The sequence below is a fragment of the Anas acuta genome, chromosome Z, assembly GCF_963932015.1.
Source record: "Anas acuta chromosome Z, bAnaAcu1.1, whole genome shotgun sequence".
Lineage (NCBI taxonomy): Eukaryota > Metazoa > Chordata > Aves > Anseriformes > Anatidae > Anas > Anas acuta.
In genome coordinates this window covers 20,177,246-20,200,650 of record NC_089017.1, presented here as the reverse complement: position 1 = coordinate 20,200,650, position 23,405 = coordinate 20,177,246, and the positions used below count along the sequence as shown (strand labels likewise).

Sequence of the window (23,405 nt, the reverse complement as noted above, 5' to 3'; positions counted from 1 at the left end):
AGACTTGCATTTGTACACTAATAAACTGCCACTCACCTACTACTTTGGTATTCCAATAACAGCTATTAACCACAATTACCATACTGTGGCAGAGTGAATAAAAGAAGTGTGAAATAAAAAAATGAGATAGAGGGGAAGAAAGTTAATTTAGTCTACAAGTGAAGTAGAAGTGGCCTACAGTTGACCCAGTTCTCTCATTGAAAACAAACAGCGAGTATGTTGCAGATCTTAAAATTTTGCATTTCCAAGCTAAAACAAGCCACATGGATGATCACATATATCAGAAGTTTTCAGTACAGCACAAACATGTTGTTTAAGTACTTATATTTTAAGATAATGTTCTGTATTGGCGCATGTGTTTGGCAAAGTTACTTTCAATGATGCCAACATACCGATTCAGCCACTTCAACGTTTCGCACGGCAGGGTCAGGTGCCACATCTGGCCAGTCAGACAGCTCCAGGTAGCCAGTAGCTCGGCTGTTCAGCGTGTGAGACAAGGTGCCAAGCTGGAAATGATCTCGATCTATTAAAAAAACGGGGGGAGGGGAAAATATACAAACAACATGAGCTCTACCACAAAGAGCAATCTTAATCAGGCTAAAGGTAATTGCCATTATATTACCTCAAATGTCATGGAATAAATATAAACTAGGAAGCTCTTCATAGGTCAAAAAACTGATTTCAGTCCATAGATTACAATAATCTCCCCCATAATGGTCAATAAAAAAGCTAATCAGTCAGTGTGTTTAGAGGTGTTGCTCTGAAATGTAGCTTCTCTAAAAATTACTTTACTGTGAATATTAAGAATGACAGCACAGTTAAACAATCCATATACATGTCTTGGCACAAACACATCCAGAATCTTAATAGTTTTTCTTCAAAATGGAGCTCTTTTTACAGCTTTAAACATAAGTATGAAAATTAAAATTGCAAATTATCACAATAACAGAGCACTTTTAATTCAGATAACCTAATAACCTTTTTATTTGAGAAGACAATGATTCTTTCTTCTAAATAGATGGAAAATGCACTGGGAAATTTATCACTTTGGGGAAAAACAATAAAAATCTAATCTACTGAGATTCATTTTTTTTTCAGATTCATAATACATTTACAATACAATAATAACCTTCTATTAAAGTCTAGATAAAAACTAAAGATATTTTTCTAAATCAAAGAATATTTTCCCTCAAAAGACATACTTTCTGTTATTAAACCAAATTTAAAATTAACATGAGCAGAAACTGATCAGTTTGTCGGGGTTTATCAGGTAAATGCAATGTGTATGCAACATGTAAACTTTGCTTGCTGAAAAGCAAGTAAACAGAGCGAATGTTCTTGCATATTAATCATTTGTGTTTTCTAAGTGACGCAATTTGTGAGCATATTTGAAATAGAATAGGCTGTCACATTCCTTTACACAATGAACATTTACCAAATGATTTTGGCAGTTATACCTTTAAAAGGAGACTCAAGCAATGGGGCAGGTTTCTGTGCCAGAAATATTTTTTTGGCATATTTGCTTAAAGCTCCACTCTTCTCATTCGGAACAATAAGCTGCCTAATAAATCTTGTACGGTCTCTGATGTCGTAGCTTTGATCATACTTGCCGAGATTTAATACGTACTGGGTAAGCAATTTTGTCTGTGGAAAAAAACAGGACAAGAACAGAATACAAGTTATTTATGATTATTGATAACTCTGGATAAACATATTTAAAGAGGTAATAAAAATGAATGGTTATGTCAAACAAATGTTGTTCCACAGGGAATATGCATTTCTAAAGCTGCAAATGGAATTCTGAAGCCAAAGCACATGTCCTCTTCTGTATTGGGGAGGTGAATGCTGAGTACTGAGAAGCAGCCATGTGCTAGATTATTAAACTGCTGAAGTGGAAAGAAAGGCATCATTAAAAAAATAATCATATATGGCAAACCCGCTGAAGGGTCTACGTGAGGATAATGAATGTGGAAATACAACTAAAAACATGGCACTCAAAACTTAATCGGAAAAATATGCAGGACATCAAAACATCAGAGGGTATTAGGGGGCTGGCAAACTGCTTCTGCTGAGGTGTGTTTTATGAAGAGATACTGTCCCTGGCATAAGCAGTGTCTGCACTCTGACTGCACTCAGTTACTTTATCCTGAATTATGACCCATTAAAGCAGACACATGAATCACTGAACTGGATTACTGCAAATTATTTGCAGTGCATTTAGCTGTTACTTTTTCATAAAAGCAAGCTGCTGATGCCCTCTAAAAACCAGGATAAAAGACTTCTTCCATTTTTTTCTTGAAGCTTAAAGCCTCCAGTAATATCGGTCATTTATTTATTTATGTAAGAGAGCAACTTATATTATCACAGCTTTTTACAGCATAATAGGATTTCCTAATTTGATGTCTGATAATATTAACATGTATTAAATAATTTTAATAATCCAGTTAAATTTTTAAAACTGAAAAAAATACGACTTTCCCCATTCTTTAAAAATACTGTAGTGTAAACAGAGCAATAATACCAAACAGACTTGTATCCATTAGCTACATTCAAAAGAAGTACACTACTTTGTTCATAGTGAAGCAAATAGTAAAAAGAGCAAAAATAATTTACCATTATAAGGTAGTTAATTTTTAGTATAACAACTCAGACTGGATGAATAACAGAGGGTTAAAACATTATCAATGAGGATTTTATTTCTTTATACAAAGAAACATGCTTGTACATATATTTTGTTTATCATGCTATTGTTACAACAGTTACAGTTTCAATTATGTGAGGGGAGAAAAATGGAAAAAAAAAACACATTCAATATTGTGACATACAATATGCTGGGAAAAGTTCAGCTTTGAGGATGCAAGTTAGAGTTTTTCTATAACTGTACAAAGACTTTTTCCAGCATATTAATTCTTGTAAGTGACATACACAGTAAACAAAAATTGGTTTTTATTTTAATCATAAAAAATACAATATATGGAAACATACCAAAGCATACCAAAGATTTGAATTAATTAGTCATAGTACATTAGAATAATAAAAAAAAAGAAAGCATAATTAACAAAAATTCAGGGCAACATTATTTTTTTCCTTTATGAAATCCAAGAACAGTGCTGTGAAAAGACATTCTCTTTTCCCCCAAGGTACTTAGCACTGGAAAAAGGGAAAGGTTTTCTATATGCATTTTATACCTTTCTGGCAGCTATTTCAATATCATGGTATAACATTTTAGACAACTATATTGGACAGAATATATGTAATCTGCACTTAAGCATGATTTATGTTGTTTAATCAATATGGAATTGGAAGGGAGTGGCCTCAGGTAGCCTAGATTGAACTATATGAGGGCCTCTGTCATCATGTTGCCTCTGTAAAACAAGCCTACTTCCTGTCATAGGAGAAAGCTCAGCAGAACAGATTACAAAAAAACAAAAGTGTTTGTCAGTGAATTGCTAGAGGGCCAGGAAAAGTTGAGGACCTTGCTATCATGGTGGACACCTTTTTGATGAGTATTAATGAACTAGAAAAAGAGTTCATCCTGAGAGACCACATTTTCTTTAATTGGATCATCTTCTCCGTGATCCTTTCCTTCTTCTTCTCCCCTAAAAGACCTCTTCCATATTGTCCAATACAAATAAAGATACAATATATATGGAAGAATGCTTCATATCTGCAAGAAGTCTCCTTGCAGATATCATGAATAGTTTTCATGAAAATAACTTGAAAACACTATTTTTTTTCTTGTCTTATGGCAATTCAACCAAACAAGTCAGAGAAGCTTTTCTACATGGAGGTAGCTAATAGAAAAAATCAATTTTAATTAAAAACTGAAAATAAATTAATGAATACTCATCAGTTTTACCAACAAAGGAACATCCGTAAAAAGCTGAAAATTATTTGAGCAGAGCAAGTTAATTTGGTGAAATATGACAGAATTTGCACACCATGCCTGCTTCACAGTACAATAAGACAAACCATTCCGATATATAAAAATAATACATTTATTACTATATGCCAACATCACTTATCTAGACACGCTCATTATTTACGCATAATAACTCGTTTTTACCCCCACTGTTACTTTAGCATCTATTGCTATTGTTTGTGCATTTTGGTATGGCCAATGTGAAAGCTATGCAGCAGGTTATCCTTCAGCAATGTTTCTAGAACTTTCCAGATAAAAGAGTTTTAGATAAGAATTTAGTGCATGCCCTATATTACCAGCCATTACATTTTTGGCAGATCTCTGCTCGATGAATATTTTAATACAAATATCACCAATGGCTGAGTCTCTACAGTGGCAGAGAAGCAGCAATTCATTCACTCTTCAGTATCTCTAGCTTGCAGTAACTTGATACTTTAGACATGTATAACAAGGATATTGTGCTAAACTATATTCAACAAATTGTTTACACAAGACAACTACCTGGGACTTTTTCCAGCATGACTCCTACTGTGTTACACAATAAAAACACATCAAAATCTGTATTCTTCCTGTAACATGCAACAAACAGCTCAGACAGCTAGGTGCCATGGTTTCTGCATAACTGCTTCCCTCACATGATTTCCACTTAGACAGTTACATAGCTTATTCACAAGGATTCACATGTCCCTAAGTGATGAAAAAAGGAAGTAAGTTTACTAAACAACACAGACAACCAGAAGAAAGCCTGTTCTTGTTATATATTTATCCAGATAGTTCTGAACTTGAAGTTTTTTAACTATAGATAGCCTTTGCAAATCCAAGAGATGATCTTGGAATTTAATGAATAATACTGTAAATTCTTATGAAAACCACTGAATTTTAAAAGTATTCTTTGAACATGTTGCATTAACTATATGAATACATGACTAAGTAAATTAATAGCAAATCAAATATGATATTCTATGGATAGTGAAAAAAATAAAGTCATATTCACTCCAGAATTCTTTGCTTTTCTCCTAACAAGACATAACAGATAAATTTTATCTGTCCTACCCTCATCTGGGGAAAGAAGTCTGTTTGTTTGTCTCTCTCTGCTGTCCTGACACTACTTTTTCAATGAAGACACATTTTATCTTTGAGACTTTGGACAAAACAGATAAAGGATTCAGAAGTATGTGTAGGGTAGGATACACCAGGAGAAAACAGGGAGATGGATAGTAAGGGACAGACTGACAACTGAGCAACCACGTGCACGACCTTTGGCTTGAAACTTGAAAATTATGTGAATATTAGTGGCTGGACTTTTTAGGAACTGCAGTCACTCCAGAAAGAAATGTTTCAATTTTGAGTGAGTAGAGAAGATTCTTATTCTTGGGAATGATGTAGCTATACAAAGAGTGCTGTGAGCTCTTAAAGGAAGAAATATGTATTCTAATTTGGAAGGAGCTCTGAATCAAGCCAGATCATCAACTTACTTTTTTCAAATTCTGTATATGAATATCTTGATGACTTGAGAAGGAAACTTGTTACTCCACAACCTAAAACTAAAAGAGGAAAACACCCTTCCATGATACTCATCATTTACTAGAAATCTCAGGAGACATTTTGTTCTGCTTTATCACCACTGTTGTATTTCAAACCAAGATTATGTGAAACTGGAAAAGGAGTATCACAAAATCATCATCTAACTATAGGTTATGGATTTTGGGCTATCTAGAAAAATAAGTAAATCTTACATAATGTGCCAATAGGAAACAATTAAGATAATCAAACCAATCTTACCTTAGCTCTGTCAGCACCTTCATTAAGATGAGCACTGACAGAAAGAAGTCACCTTTTGTTACTCACCCATTTTAGACTATCTAATGCTAAGCATTAGCACAGGACAAGCATTTGTTCTTATCTGAATGGAAAGTTAGACAGTTCGTCTCCCATATGCCCTACAGAATAAAGTCTCAGATGGATCAAGTCTGCAGTTGGATAAAGCTATCAAGGAAAGAGAAGACACCACAGTTGCAGAGATGTGAGATCCTATGCTGTTAAAGCTACTGGAAAACAAAGAAGTCTAGCAGTCCAAGAAAAGCATATATATCTCAGACAACCTATTCCTTATATATTTGGAAAACATTTTTACAACCTTTTATAGTAATAATTGGAATTACAGTGAAAAATTAGTGTCAAGATGCTATATTCCATAGCTAGGAAGTGACAAAGTTCACAGTACTGTCACTGAGATGAATGAGGCAGCTGGCACCTCTTACAGCTATGGAGATCTAAGTTCATCCTTCTGTATTATCTGTCATTTTAAGATTATTACCAGAGATGATCAAAACCTACTCTCTTCACAAGGAATAGTGAAATAATAAGAAATACAGAGAAAAGAGAAAGCAGTTACTGTATTTAAGATGAGCACTGATGGAAAGACATTGAGGCCTGTTGCTAGCCTGTTTAGATACCCTGAACAAAAAAGAGGCAGCTTTTCATTCAAATTGACAGCAGTCCCCTGAAAATTCTGCTGTTTGATCCAGAAAACAGCAAAACGGCTGAAAAAATCTCCAGTCTGATATTACTTATACAATTTATACACTACTATACTATCTATTTACCTGAACTAAAAAAAAAAAAAGAGTGATCTCATCAATATATTCATATTTACAATACAGCACATACTCAAGGACTCCTGTCTTAGATTTGGGCTGCTAGACTTCTGAAAACCTGATGTTCAGTTTTTCTTCATAGTATACCATAGACTAGTTTTAGTTATTTATATAAAAGAAGTTACCACTGGTCTATATAGACTGCACAAAAACCACTGTGACTTTAAGTATATACTCTTGTGTATTTAAGCCTTACCTGCTTTGAGTTTGTTAAATAGAGTTTTGCTCCCAAACTTAAGATCTGCAACTTTACAAGGTCATCTTCATTAGTGAAGCTCTTGGCTGTCTTTCTCAAAACATCAGGTGCGATCTTTGGAACCCGTTCACAGTACTCCCCAATGAGCCACAATATGCTGGCTCTTGCTACTGGAACCTGAGAAAACATAACACACTCTAAGTTAACATATTCACAAAGAATATGTGTTTACTTGCACAATGGTCAGTAGGAAGTTAAACAAAATACTACTTAAACACAATCGCTGTGAAAGAAATACAGACCCAAATTAAATCCTGTTCAGCACACCCATTATGGCAGATTGAGTGTACATACACATGAAAGATGTTTATCTTCCCATATCATTCCAAAAAAACACACATTACAAGTTGAGAAGGCAAAAAGAGCAGGAATGCAAACAGAAACACAGAAGTGACATCTTCATGTTCACAGTACAAGGCAGTAGCCAGAAGAAAATCCAAGTGTTTGATGTTCAGTTGGGCATGTTTGCCACGAGATTATGCTGAACACCACGCTGAAACAACAGTGCTTTTTGTGACTATATTCATACATGTAGTTTCCAACTACACAGTTTCCAACAACACAGCTTTCTCAACTCCTGCCCATCAACTTTAAAAGCACAGAAATTTAAGACCATTATTATCTTTTCTCCATTGTTGTTTAAAATTTTATGACACTAAGTTCCCTATTTTTGCAAATGTGCAAGGCATGCTGCACATTGAATTCTGTAGACCAGAGTTCAAAATCAGTTTTCTCCTTTTTGGAATAGGATCTAACTCCTTAAGTGAAAACATTCTGATTAGAAACTTCATATAGGTCTTATTTTTTTTGGAGCTACTTGACTGCATTTCTCTGAAATAACTGGAAGGAGCAGTTGTTGGATGAACTCCCAGTGCAGATGGTGCTGACTTAAAAAGCACAGTAGTGTCACAGATGGAGGGAAAGCAGAATGGAACAACACAGAAGGAAGCTGAAGATCACACTTCATGCAAAGTTAAGCTATAAGCAGTCAAGAGTTACATGTAGTAATATACACACGATTTTCAAATGTGGGCTATCCTATATTACCTGGTGATCAAATAAAAAATTGCATTTGTACTATATGTCGCCTGATAACATTATTTTCCTTCCTGGAGTGGAATGGAAAAAGCATGTGATGAGAAAATTCATTTAGGGATAAACATGTCTTTGAACACCATAGTTTGCAGATGCAATGCCAGTTCTACATAGATTCTTGTTCATCACATGTTGAAAAAATGTAACTGTTCTACCCTGTAAAATGACTGACTGTAGATCAGAAAAAAAAAATAGGGGAAAGCTTCCAACTGTAATTGCAATTTCAGCTAACTTTTTTTTAGCATTTTTTTCTAAGTAAAAACATGCACTAACATCTTCAATTACTGCCTACACCATATACAGATCTTTTTAAATAAGGTTACTTTCAAATCACTGCGAGCTCTGTGTTAGATGAATTTCTCGAGCTTGTCTTCTCCCGTGAATCTCATCACTGAGATTCTCATAACACTAGTTCTTACTATCTTATATTTATGTTTTAGTTACTTTTTCAGCATTTTTCCATAATTTATATTGCATGTAAATGTGTCTGAACTACAATGGGAAACAACTGCTGAGAATCCTACTCTTTAAGCATTTAGAATTTGGCAGTACTACTTTTTCAGTTACAGTCATAAAAGACAATAAATGCAAGTCAATTTGCAACCTTGCAAACTACAACCAAGGTTCAGGATAGTATTTTCCAAACCATGGTCCACAATCCCTAATAAACGTCTCACTAAACCACATTGAAGAAATACTGATTATATCCACAAGAAATTTTAATGATTAACCATGTTGTACTGCTCCAGAAACCTTGGGAACTTCTTTGAATAACATCAGCCTCAAAGTACCTGACTTTATATTGCACATTGCTGCAAAATACAGAGATAACAAAAATATAAACAAAGGATTGCTTCTACTGAAAGAAAAATCAACCATATCATGGAAAGTGGTAACAGAAGAGTCCAACAACAACAACAAATCCCTCTGAGAAGACATTTGAGGAAGAGACATCATAATTGGCAAAATATTGTATTGAGAGTGCTATAACACAGTGATGTAAGATACATAAATATAAATAAATATTGAATGAGATGAAGATAAAACTTTTTTGTGAATTGATAAAAAATTTAAATGGTCTTGGGACCTTTGGTATGGGAGAGGGGAACAAGCTGCTGAATAACTGCTAAATATAAAAACTTCAAATGCACTTAGAAAATGTTCCTTGTAATACAGTAAGACTGATGTCATTACTGTACACTGATTTCAGAAGGGAAAGAGGTTATTTCTAATGTTCCAAAGGTTACACTGCATTAAGACCTCACTCCCAATCTATTATTTTAAATTGGGCTAAAGAATAGTAATTGAGTGGTACATTAAATTTTCCAGTATTGGAGCAGTTCAAGTTGCCTGCTGTACAGATAGATACTTCTAAATAAGAATATATGGGCAACTTCAGATTTCAGTTATGCTAGATTTATTTTTCTTAAATATTTCATTATAGACTTGTTAAAAAATTAGAGTTCAACAAGAGAACACCAACTACCCCATTTTGGGCAGCAGCCTGTTAGAAACATCCCTTCTTCTATTACCGTCTTTTCATAAAGCAAAAATACCTCTTAAAGCAGACTAATTTCAAAAATAGTACATATTATGAAAGACAAACATTAGAATTATACTTTTCCCGGTCAAATCCAGGACTACACTTTAAAAGCACTAAAAATGCACACTGCTATATTCTCATAATTTTTCCCTCTATTAAACCAGTTTGCAAAATGTAAATCTTGCAAAAATAATTTTAGAATGTTAAATAAGCAAAACAAACTAAGCTTAGTTTGAAAAACAGTGACAACGAAAACCAGATAAAGTATCTCATGAGTGTGCCTTTTAATCAGGTGGTTAGCTTACTATATAAATATAGTATATATTCAACACAATTTTGTGCAATAAGAATCAATATCAATTAGTGATTTTTTTGAATCAAACTCTAAGTAGAAGCCATTTTAATGAAAAGTATATGAGGAACTGATGAACCCAATGTTTCCGTGTCACTGGATTCATTTGGGGTCAAAATCACACAATATTTTCAGACTTTTATTCCCTGTTTAAGTCTTCCAGTACTCAACAATGTAATATCAAGTGCATGATCTTGCAGCCATTGTTTCCAAAGTGTTCAAAACAGCAAACAAGAAAGGAAGCCACTTCTAGACCTTCATTGCCTTTTCCAGTATAGCATAAGTAGGGACCTTGAATCAACAAAAATGCTGGAAATAATACTTCCATTATTCTGCCCTGCTCTGCATTGTCCTCAAAAGCAAACAGGATTGTAAATTACTTTGCCTTATGTTTTATTCTATGTGCCCTGAGCAAGTGGTTAAGTGCACTTCTCAAGCCTTGGTACCAGAAAGCAGTTTCTACAGCCATTTTAACCCATTACCTGTCTGGAGGAAAATAAATAAATATTGGGAAATAATAACAATGACAAAACAAAACCAAAACAAAACAAAACAAACAAAAAAACAGGCATACTCTCTTCCTTCAAATTAAGATTCTGGTTACTTACAGCAGTTAGAGAGAAACATCTATAAAGATTTAACAGATCATTCTAAGCAGCACAATTCAAAAGTTATTGTTATTCAGCTCTAACCTTATTACACAAAATACCAGGCTGAAGAACAACTTAAAATGAACCATTTTGGTTATCTACATTTGTCACAAAACAAGTAGATATTCAAATAAATTGCAAATTAGGTCTGATTTTCTGCATCCTGAAATTGTGACTTTTAAAAGTTTATTTGAAATCAGAAATGGAAAGGGGATTTTGATGTGATAACGTCAAACTGTCAACATAAAGAAAAGGTACAAAAAGAGAGTCTCAGGTGTTAACCCAATTTAATTAACCTAGTCTAGCCAACCCACTTGTAACTTAATTCAGATTAAAACTGCTAGTATTTGCGCTTAGGCAAATTCTGGACTATAGATGTTTCAAAAGAAAGACATTTTCTAAAAAAATAGATATGATTATATAATGAGAAAATATTCTAGAAGCTTTTGAAAAAGCCCCTCATCAGCATCTTTGTAAAAACTCCATCCTTTACCAGGTGGAAAGGTACTCTCATGAATTAAAAAGACCATAAAAATATAAAAGACAGAAAAACAGTTGCAAATAAAAGTTAAAATCATTAAATGTCCCTCAGGGACCTGTAGGAGAAAACATGCTGCTCAACAGAGCTGTGAGTAACTGAGGAGTTATCTAGTAAGGCGACAAAGTCTGCTGACACAAAATTATTCAAAGTAATCCAAAACTAAAACCATGCCTGAAGAGTTGCAGGTGACTAATTAAGTAATATTTTTAAATGATCAGAGGTGACGCAGATGGCCTTGAAAGATCATCAACAGAACTTCAGAAAAAAAAATTCTAAACATACTCACGGAATCCAAATGCTTTCTAGTGAAGAATATCTTGGGATCATAAACCACAATTCTTTGGAAATATTAACTCAGTGTTCAACAGAAGTCAAAAGGAAGACAAACCATAGGAAAAGTAAGATCAAAAAGATCAAAAAAAAAACATTATGCCACTGCTTAAAATTTCTTCATATTCTGACTACTGTGTGCAAGTTCTGGTGTCCCCATTTCAAAAAACACACCAGTATCAGGAAAGACAAAGAGAAGATGAAAAGGTTTTAGAAGAGATACAATAACCTCTCACAAGAGTGAGAGGTTATTTAGAGTACAGTTTTTGGATTACTAGACATGATGATGCAGATAGCAATGTTAAGCCTCCAGTCAGAGGCTGAGAAGGTATGTAGGAGGAACATCATGATTAACTTGCTCTTGTATTTTAGTTCTTATCCCTAAAGCAGCAATTATTGGCTAGTGCTGAATATAAGGCTACTCTGTTAAGAGGACTTTCAGACTCAGCCAGTATCACAACACACCAGCAGATTAAAAGCCAAATGGTAACTTCTTCCTGATCTTTAAAAAAATAATAATACAGAGATCCAATTATTCTCTTAATATCTTAAAAAAGAGTACAAACCAACACACACACAAAAGCACAAAACAGACCTTCAGCTTTTGAAGTGTGGAGGAAAGAACCTGGAATATAGCTAGACTGAGCTGTTCTCTGTACAGGTCTGGGTACACAACAAATACCACACAGAAAATAGATCTCATAGATCGTTGCTTAGGCACACCTGAGGTGAAAGTTTAACATATAAATGAGAACATACACAAAAAAGGGAGAAAAATAAGCACTCTTTTTAGATATATAAGAAACATTAGTTAAAGGGCAAACTGAAATAGACCTAGTCTTAAAGTTTTATTATAAAAAGAGTGAATGATCTACAAGAGCTCTGTATATTTTAATTGAACTTTCTAACATTTATTATAGTTGGTCATATAATATTTAGCTTACTATACATTCTGTTACTTTCTAAATGGCTCCTGAAGATCTTCCGTACGAATGAGTAAGTTTCAGATCAGATGACCTGAAAGAAACATTGCTATGGAAGATTTTTAGGCACCTCATCATTGACAATTATAATTTCAGCTTAATACAAGTGAAGCTTATAACCACATTAGGGCAACAAATTCAGGCACCAATGGAAAATGTCATTCCATCCAGTTCCCATCAATTTTATTTTAGTGGTGAAGTGTTCAACATTTACCTAAACTAAAACACAGCAAAACAATCAAAAGGTTCATTTTTACCTTACATGCTTTTTTTAACTGTATATTGTTCTGTTCATTCTTTCTGCTGTTTTACATACTATTAAATTAAATTCAATTCTACGAAGCACCAAACAATTTATTTGCTTGCACTCCCCTGCCCCCCAGCTACTTTCAAGCTCACTCAATATCATATTCGGTTGTTTCTCCTTTGTCTAAATGCAAGAGTCCTTTCAAGGCAGTGGTACGCTTTTGCACAGAAAATAAGGTAGGTCTCTTAAATTTAAATCCAAATTGAAAAATGAGTACAGAAAAATTTCCCTAACAGAAGAGGTCAGTAAAAACAGAGAGCTGTTGAAAAGCTAGGACTGGGCAATAACCACGTAAAACTCAGCAAGAGCAAGTTCCAGAGGCTGCACCTGGGATGAGGCAACCCTGACTATATGTACAGGCTGGGGGATGAGAGGCTGGAGAGTAGCTCCACAGAAAAGTATCTGGGGGTTCTGGTCGACAGTAAGATGAATATGATTCAAAAGTGTGCCCTGGCAGCCAAAAGGGACAGTCAGACCTTGAGATGAACCATGAATGACATTGCTAGCCAGTCAGTCAATGGATGTGATCGTCCTGCGCTGGTATGGCCTCACCTTGAGAACTCTATGCAGTTTTGGGAGCCACAATAGAAGATGGACATAAAACTAATCAAGAGCCTCCAAAGGAGGGCACTAAGATGGTGAAGGGTCTAGAGGACAAGACGTATGAGGAGAGGCTGAGGTCCCTTGGTTTGCTCAGCCCTGAGCAGAGCAGGCTGAGGGGAGGCCTCATGGCGGCCTGCAGCTCCCTCACGAGGGGAGCGGAGGGGCAGGCGCTGAGCTCTGCTCTCTGGGGACAGCGACAGGACCCGAGGGAACGGCATGGAGCTGGGACAGGAGAGGGTCAGGCTGGGGGTTAGGGAAAGGGTCTGCACCCAGAGGGTGGTGGGGCACTGGGACAGGCTCCCCAGGGCAGTGGTCATGACACCAAGCCTGATGGAGATCAAGAGGTGTTTGGACAACGTGCTCAGACACATGGTCTGATTTTTGGGTGGTCTTGCATGAAGCCAGGAGTTGGACTTAATGATCCTTATGGCTACTTTGGGATATTCTATGATTCTATGAGAATAAACATCTGTGTAAAACATACTTCAACAAAAGCGTATGTGTCTGTGTGTGTACGTATGTGTATTCCGCGTTTATGTTGTTAAGTGTTAGGAATAATTTATTTGTGTCTTTATATCCTATAGTGGAGAAAAACTGAGGCAACTATGTTGCTAACTTGCAATCATTCTTGCCTACAGTGAGATAATTATTTAAATTACATGGGCAAAGGTAGGAAATTTCAGTAATGTTTTATTAGATAATGAAATTTTAAACTCACATCCCCAGCAGTTATAAAGTATTGTTTTCTAAACATGAATAAAAATCTTTACCCCTTTCAGAAGTGTCTGAAGCAATTTTCAAACATTTTCAAAAATGCAAGTTATTTCAGGATAATGATACAGCATTGGGAAAGCTATTCGTTGTAAACAAGAGTTTCTTCCAAATTTTTTCTTTAATCCAAATTTCTAAAAAATCTGAGGAAGATATATTTCAGGCAGCTGTTATTTAAAAACTACAGTGAAAGTTGTCAAACAAGAATTAAAACAACCATCCTGGAAAGCCTACAGCATCTCTATCACAGCTGCTTTCTTGAACAAGAGGCAGGGTTCAGATTCAGATTTTGATTTTTGTTTTATTTCTATTACCATTCTTTTCCACAGACTGCTCTCCAATACCACCATCTTCTGTTACTCTGTACAGCCTCATTACTGTAGAATGCTAGTATCTTACAGTGGTTCAAGTACTGCATGTCTTATTTTTCCCTTTATCCAACGTAAAAAAATGTTATTTTAAAAAAAAGTTATCTGTATTTATAATATGAAATACTTCCACTAAGGTATTAATCTAAAAAAAATAAATATTAGCTACAAAAATTTACAAATGTTAAATAGGATATTTATGAAATACTTATTTTTTCTTGTATAATAAACGTGTTAGTAAGATGACAACTCCATTTGGAGAAGTGCCAGAAAATGCATATGGTAAGATTATCCACAACTTACAAGACTATAATTATTAATCAAATTATTGCTCATATTTTCTGAAAACATGGGCGATTGTTATAAAATAAGTAATACTTATTTGATATATAATTAGCAGCAATATCTCAGCCTCTTTAAATTCTGGATATGAACAGTTATAGTACAATTATATCGCCTCTACATAAACTATGAAGTTTGACTAACAGTTCCGAAACACATTTCAGTTGCCGAAGATTTATTTGTTTAATCACAGAATGGTTTGGGTTGGAAGGGACCCTTAAGGATCATCTGGTTTCAACCCTGCCTTGAGCGGGGAGGGACACTTTCTCCTAGACCAGGCTGTCCAAAGCTCCATCCAACCTGGCCTTGAACACTTCCAGGGATGGGGCACCACATTCTCAGGACAGTCCATTTCGGTGCCTCACCACCCCCACAGCAAAGATTTTTTTCCTTATATCTAATCTAAATCTAGTCTCTTTCAGTCTAAAGTCACAACCCATTGTCCTATCACTACATGCCCTTGTAAAAAGTCCCTTTCCAGTTTTCTTGTAGGGACCCTTTAGGCTCTGGTCAGCATGTTCTGAATGAATGGACTGCGAAGACTATGCCTTTTTTCTTTTAACATTCCAAACATTCCCATATTTATTACTATGGAAAATAGAAGATTCACTGATTTAGAAACTATTTACTGCTCAATCATTATCTGAGGATAGGACAAGGGCCAATTGTCAAAAAATGGATCACAGGAGGTTCTGCACCAACATGAGAAAGAATTTCTTCATGGTGAGGGTGACGGAGCACTGGGACAGGCTGCCCAGGGAGGTTGTGGAGTTTCCTTCTCCGGAGTTACTGAAGACCCACCTGGATGCCTACCTGGGCAGCCTGCTCTAGGGAACCTGCTTTGACAGGGGGGTTGAACCCGATAATGTCTTGAGGTCCCTTCCAACCCCTACAATTCTGTGATTCTGTGATCAATAAACATGTAATTCTAGGAAACTGAACTGTCTTATTTATAGCATCTACAGAAAAATAATTATTGAGAGATCAATTTTGGCTACCATTGGGGCACAATTCTGAACTCCACCACAAGTCCTTTCTCACTCCTCTCCTCAAATGGAAAGGGCTGAAAAGGACTTAGAGGTCAAGATAAGGACTGAGAGATCACTCAACAATTATAGTCATGGGCAAAAGAGACTCAGCATAGGAAGATTAATATATTTATTACCTATACTAACAGGCTAGAACACTGAGAAGCTCAAAGAAAACTATAATCACCTTCCCCCCATCTTCTACCTTCTTCCCTCAAGCAGCACAGGGGAACGGGGAATGGGGGCTGCGGTCAGTCTCTGACGCTTTGTCTCTGCTGCTCCTTCACGGTCCTTCTCTGCCCTTGCTCCCCGTGGGTCCCTCCCACGGGATGCCGTCTTTCCCGAACTGAGCCTGCGGGCGCTGCCCACAGGCAGCAGGTCCTCAAGCACTACTCCCACACGGCTCTGTCCCACAGGGTCCATCCATCTCCCAGGAGCAAACTGCTCCAGCACGGGTCCCCCATGGGTGCGCAGCAGCTCCCCCCAGACCCCCTGCTCCCGCGTGGGCTCCTCTCCACGGGCTGCAGCTCCACAGGGGAACTGCTGCTGCATGCCTGGAGTACCTCCTGCCCTCCTGCTGCGCTGACCGGGGGGGGTTGCAGGGGGTCATTGCTACTATGGCTACTATGTGTCATGCCAATAGTATTATAGTAAGAACCACCCTAATTGATGGAGAATGAATCTTAATGGAGCTGGGCAAGTACAGCAGTGATTGAACTGCCAAGCACAGTGGTGATGGAACCAGAGCTGGCTTCAGCATGCATCAATCCAATAACACATACCATCTCTCCTGCCCTGAAGGACTATTGTGACAGATGGAACACAAAGTCATGGACTAAATGACCTCAATGGACATTTTAGAAGGATGGCCCACAGACAAATGGAATGATACCTGTACATATATGAAATGGCAGGAGATTGATGGTAATCAATGGAAATGTATTGGAAAGTGTGGGACCTGATCAAGGTGTAAGAGGTATAGAATAATTTATATTGTCCTGGTTTCAGCTGGGATAGAGCTAAGTTTCTTCCTAGTAGCTGTTATGGTGCTGTGCTTTGAATTTGTGATGAAAAAAGTGCTGATAACACACAAAAAACAATGTTTTAGTTGTTCGTGAGTCAAGGACTCCACTACCTCTCATGCTGCGCTGCCAGAGAGGAGGCTGGGGGTGCACAAGAAGCTAGGGCAGGACACAACAAGCACAGCTGACTCAAATTGGCCAAACAGAAATCCCATACCATATAATGTTATGCTCCCATAAAACCAGGGTGAGTTGGCCAGGGGGCTGCCATTGCTCAGGGACTGGCTGGACACCAGTTTGCTGGTGGTGAGTAAGTGTATTCCACATCACTTAGCATCATAGAATGGCTTGGATTGGAAGGGACGTTAATGATCACCTAACTCCAATCCCCCTGCCATAAGCAGGGATGCCACCCAGCACCACTAGATCAGGTTGGCCAAGGCCCCATCCAGCCTTGCCCTGAACACCTCCAGGGATGGGGCATCCACATCTTTTCTGGGCAACGTCTGCCAGTGCCTCACTACCCTTACAGTGAAGAATTTCCTCCTAATGTCCTGTCCAAATCTATCCTCTTTTAGCTTAAGGCCATTACGCCTTGTCCTATCATTATCTACCCAAGCCATCCTTGTCTTCCAAGCTATGCTTCTCCATCCTTTTTATAAGACTCCTTTAAGTACCGAAAGGCTGCAATGAGGTCTCCCTGGAGCCTCTTCTTCTCTAGGCTGAACATCTCAAGCTCTCTCAGCCTTTCATCATAGGAGAGGTGCTCCAACCCTCTGATCATCTTTGTAGCCATCCTCTGGACTTGGTCTAACATGTCTACATCATTCTCATACAGGAGTTTCCAAACCTGGATGTAGCACTCCAGATGGAGACACACAAGGGCAGAGCAGAGGGGCCAGTCCTCTGCTGATGCAGCCCAGCACACAGTTGGCCTTTTGGGTGCAAATGCACATAGCTGGCTCATGTTGAGCCTTTCATCCACCAGGACCCCCAAGTCTCTCTCCACAGGGCTGCTCTCAGTGAGTTTCTCTCCCGGTCTGTACTCCTGTCTGGGATAACCACCTCTTTGGTTCTTGCACTTTTTTTATTTTTTTTTCTAATTCTCTCCCCCATCCCACTGTGGTAGGGGATGCATGAGGGTGAGCATATGTGTAAACAGCTGTGTGGTGCTTAGCTGCCTACCAGTTTAAATCACAAACAGAGGTACCAAGAACAATTTATAACACAGCGATTTTTAAACTCCACCACACATCATTAAGATAATATTTTGAGAATCCTCAAGTTCAGTTCTACCTTTCCCTTATTTTCATTTCAGTTTACCCACTCCATGCTCTGAAGTCTAAATACATTTCATTTGTCATAACAGTACTAGCAATACTAAATATTTCAGGTATTTCTTAAAAAGCAGCCTCCCAAATTTCAGGCATAAATTGATCCACACGATAACTTCTATTTCCTCTTAAAATGAGAAAAAAATTGTATTTTATGAAAATTAAAACATTTTAAAAATTGTTCTACTTCTCTAATACATTTATTTCCTTCCTTGGTTCAGATTCAAAGGAGACTGTGTGATTTTTATTGCTTTACAAGAAAAATATTACTCAACAAGGCAATGTGCAAAAATACTCACTGTAATGTTATCCAAGAGCTTGGCCATATGCTTAATAATTTCACCATGGTGTGCTGGCTGGGTTTGTAGCAATTTCTTAATGACAACAACACTTTCAGCAACCACAGTTTCTGTTTAAGACAAAGCAAATTATTACTTTTAAAAAGCATTTGTGCAGAAGAAAAAGTCATAAATAATTAATTGCCAAAGATGTTATCAGCTTTCAAAATATGTTTTGCAGAAGTGAATTCTATTTGCTTTGTAACAAAGATGTAAACCACTTTACTAAGTAATACAAAGTTCAGCTTCTAGATGCAAGTTACAAGCAGCAAAAAGAACAAAGCAATGTTCTAAATGTAAAAATAGCATCCTACCACATCCTTTTTTTGAAATTGCCTTTTAGTAAAGCTGTTTGTATTTCTCCTTTTCAAACTGAGGAACAGCATGAAAAACATCTGCTTTTCATTGAAATTATGTATATTCATAAGTAATTTGGTATCTGCATTAAAAATACAAACAGTTCAAAGAAATATACAATGTTAAAAGTGACAGCTCATTCTTAAACAGGAGAAACACCTAAACATTTCTGTTGCACTTTTCCACCTTCCAAACAGTCTCTCTCAGATCTGTAACCTAATCTCTAGTACATTCAAATGAAGCTTCTAAATAGGCAAGCTGTTGTAAGATTTATGTCAAAGTCATGCATTGGACTGCTTAACTACTGTAGCAAGTAACATTCACAGCCTGATCAACTTGTATGAAATGTGCAATTTTTGAAGCTGAAAAAAAAACCACTGGTGCAGAGGGAAGCCTCTATGCAAGAGTAAACTCATCCTGTAAGGAAAGATGAAGTAAAGTCAAACATAGCCAAAGCTGAAACCAAAACAAAAGACTACTGCAAGAGTTCAACATAATTCTCATTTTCATTTATACTACAGAAAGGAATTAACTATTTTTCCTAAAGTATCAATGTTTAAAACAAAGAAGAAACACAACTACCATTCCTTAAACATCTCAGAAATATTCCTATCTTTGAGGAGTGAAACTGATACATGGACCATTCATCCCACAGTCAAGAAAGATGAAGTTTCAAAAGTACAGGATAGGGAAGAGATTTCTATTTTACAAATTAGTTTGCTTTCTAAAAAAAAACAGAGTAAGGCTATTCTAAAGCTCCGAATATGTAACATTATGCCATAAGCCTCTGAGAAACTTAAATTTTAGCTTGCAGCTTTTGTGTCACCCTTTATTTGACATGACATCTCAGTCATTTTTCTAACTAATTTATTGAAGCAAGGTTAATACTGCAAAGAGGAAACCATAACACATCTACATATATATCTCAAGATTTGCCATAATCTTACAGACCAATTCAACTGGAATTGTATTTTGTCCACTTTCTTACTGCAGATATTAAAATAAGAAAATTCTTAAAATTTTAAAATGACAACCTGGAATTTTTAGAGTGAGATAAATTAGTAAAACAACCTCCACTCTTGAGTACTTTGTGATACAACTTAACAGGGGGAATGGTTAAGCAAAATAAAACCGAACCCAAAAGACTGAGGTGGACATGAAGTCATGATTAAAAATATTGTTGACAACATTGAACTAATCATGATGAACTTAAGTGCACATTATGAAGTGTCAACATGGGAAATACTTTAGTGCAGTGTGTGGAAGCAAATTTAGAGAACTGAATCAGAACTGTAACTTGGTTCCATGAGTCCAGATACCAAAAAAAAAGAAAGTAAAAACAAAAGTATGTATTTATATTTAATGTATTTAATGTTAGAATAAAGGCTGATGTAATTCAGAAAAAAGAGGCTTTCTAAGGCTTGCTTTGTGCACATGAAGAATCCCCAAAATGAGTATATAACATGCATCTAGTCAAAGACACAAAGATACCAGCTTTTATATCATATAAGTAAAATCAGAAAACAACATAAGAAAGAAAATTACTAGCACTGTGAATGGCTATTATGAAAATTTTAAAAAGTAAATCTGCTACAGTTATCTAAGAAGAAGTACATATAAGACAAGAATAAATGAATACAAAGGTTGTGAGTCATGTGTCAATTATTTTATATCTAAAGATCATAGAAAGCAAGGCAAATTCTTAAAATAAAAAATAAATATATCGGAAAAGTTGGTTGGGAAAACCTTAACCAACAGAAGGAAACTAAATGACGTATTAGCAATTTTTCATAAGTCTTAGTATACTAAGTAACAAGTCATAGTAAAAATCATGTTATGTTCATTGTCAGTTTTCTTCAAACAATTTCTAGGCAATATGGTAATGGCTACTCTGAGTAGAATAATCTCTGAAGATCCTGGAGCATGTGCACTTCTCTGAAACCTAACATATATTCAGTCACACACCACAGACCCTGAAACATGACAAATTCTCAAAACCCTAAAATATATCCAGTTACACAACATTCCACCTCACTAAATAATGATGTGTTTCTAAGGCTAACAATGTAGTGGACAATAACTTGTGGGGAATGAATTAGAGTCCTTTTCATAATTGAGAAGTTGGCCACATTACAACAGAAACTCAGGAAAACAACCTAGCAAGACGCATATTACCAGTGAACACTCAAAAGCTGCATTCTGAAATACTACATTTGATATCACTGATGTTCTACCTAATTTTTTCCAATACTTAACAGATACATGTGGAAACTAAAACACTGACCTGAAGGCCAATTTATCCACATTCTGTAATTTAAATAAGCACTATTTCTAAAAGCTGCAAAATTACTTCTGCTATTTTTTAGAAGAATATATTGATCAAATTTCATAGCAAGCCCTACAAGTAACTAATTCGTGTTGTTTAGAAGGTTATGCAGATGATTCAAAGTAATGTTAAAAGGTAATTATTAAGAGCTAGGTACGAAAACAAACTTTAAATTTCTTCTTTTCAGAATTGCCTGAAATCTGTGTTTTCACCTGGTTTATTTTTCCACACTTGTAATAAAGACAACTCAATTCTGAAATCACAGTAATACACATCAACTGCACAATACAAAAAGTTGGTTTACTTTTACTTCATTCTAACAGTAATTCTACTAGGTAGGTAGTAGTTACCTGAGGTATTAACAGTTCCAGTGATTTTAGGACTTGCCTGTTCAAATTTGTATAAATTACTAGGGAAAAATAAAGTTGTTTTCACTGTGCTTCCTACAATTGTTTTTACATTGTTTATTATCCACAGATTGCAAATTTCAACAGGAAAGGAAAGCCACCTGAGAAAAACCTGCTGGTTCTCTAGTATATTCACTTCAGACAGACAAAACAGACTTCTTACAATCCCATCTGTCTCTTACACCTAAAATGACTTTTATGTCATCTTAGTGAAGCTAGCAGTCAGCTCAAATTTTCAAGGCAATTGCTAATGGAAATGCATTAGCGAAATGCCAAATGTCACACCAAAGAGCCAAAATAACTTTTCTGTTTGTGCTTCCTTCAGCAGATGAGGAATTACAATAGTTTTAAGACCTCAACATGGCTTCCAAAAACAAGGCTGGGAAAGAGTAGATCCTCATGGAAACTATGCTAAGAAACCTTGAAAATAAGGAGGTGATTGGTGACAGCCAACTTCACTACAGGCAAACCATGCCTGACAAATCTGGTGGCCTTCTACAACAGGGTTATAGCACTGGTGGATAGGGAAAGAGCAACTGAAATCATCTCCTGGACTTGTGCAAAGCACTTGATACTGTCCTGCATGATATCCTTGTCTCTAAACTGTAGAGATGGAATTGATGGATGGACCATTCAGCAGGTAAGGAATTGGCTGGATGGTTGCACAGAGAGTTGTGGTCTATGGCTCAAAGTCCAAGTTGAGATCAGTGACAAGTGACATTCCTTAGGAGTTGATACTGGGACCCATGCAGTATAATGTCTTTGTCAGTGATACTGACAGGGGGAATCAGTGCACTCTCAGCAAGTTTGCTATGACACCAAGCTATGAGGTGAAGTCAACACAATGAAGGGAGGGGATGCCATCCAGAGTGATGTAGGCAGGCTTATAAGGTGGGCCTGTGAGAACCACAAGTTCAACAAGGCCAAGTAAAAGGTCCTGTCCCTTGTGTCAGGGACAGGCTGGGCAATGCCAAGCAAAAATATAGGTTGGGTGGAGAATGGATTGAGAGAAGCTTTGAAGAGAAGAACCTGGGGGTGTTGGTTGATAAGAAGCTCAACATGAGCCAACAATGTGTACTGACAGCCCAGAAAACCAACCATATCCTGGGCTGCATGAAAAGAAGCAGGACCAGGAGGTTGAGGGAAGTAACTCTCCCCATCTACTCTATTCTTGTGAGAACACACCTGAGTGCTGCATTCAGCTCTCGGGCCTCCAACACAAGAAGGACATCTGTTGGATCGAGTCCAGAGGAGGTCCACAAGGATGATCAGAGGGCTGGAGCACCTCTCCTATGAGGACAGGCTGAGAGAGATGGGGCTGTTCAGCCTGGAGAAGAGAAGGTTCTGGGGAGACCTTAAAGAGGTCTTCCAGTATCTAAAAGCGCCTACAGTAAAGCTGGAAAAGGGCTCTTTGCCAGGGAGTGTAGTGATAGGACAAGGAGTAATGGCTTTACATTAAAAGAGGGAAGAGAGTTAGATTAGATATGAGGAATAAATTCTTTATTCAGAGGGTGCTGAGGCACTGGAACAGGTTGTCCAGAGAAGCTGTGAATGGCCCAACTCCTGCAAGTGTTCAAGGCCAGATTGGCTGGGGCTTCGGGTAACTTCATCTAATGGAAGGTGTCCCTGCTCATGGAAGGAGGGTTGGAATTAGATTATGTTTAAGGTCCCTTCCAATCCAAACCATTCTAGTGATTCTATAAGAGGAAAACTGCTCTTGAAGTTTGGTGTGTTTATGAGTGCATTTTTAAAAGCAAACTTCCCCTGTTCATGGAAGTAGGGGGCTATGGTAAAACAAAACAAAAAACACATTTCAATCACAGAAGTCCATGCAGAAACTAGAGAGTTCTATGATGAGACACCTAGAGAGTTC

At 36.9% G+C, this 23,405-nt stretch overlaps 1 protein-coding gene across 3 annotated transcripts in view; it reads right to left on the bottom strand.

The window, feature by feature from the left end:
* The window catches only part of AP3B1 (adaptor related protein complex 3 subunit beta 1), a 159,681-nt gene that overhangs the window by 72,516 nt on the left and 63,760 nt on the right, over positions 1–23,405 (bottom strand). For all 3 annotated transcript variants that reach the window (XM_068666205.1, XM_068666203.1, XM_068666204.1), the window contains exons 14-17: positions 18,404–18,513; positions 6,776–6,952; positions 1,458–1,644; positions 393–523 (exon numbers count right to left, since the gene is read on the bottom strand). In XM_068666205.1, the coding sequence (XP_068522306.1) occupies positions 393–523; positions 1,458–1,644; positions 6,776–6,952; positions 18,404–18,513 (605 nt within the window). The remainder of the gene's footprint in view (positions 1–392; positions 524–1,457; positions 1,645–6,775; positions 6,953–18,403; positions 18,514–23,405) is intronic.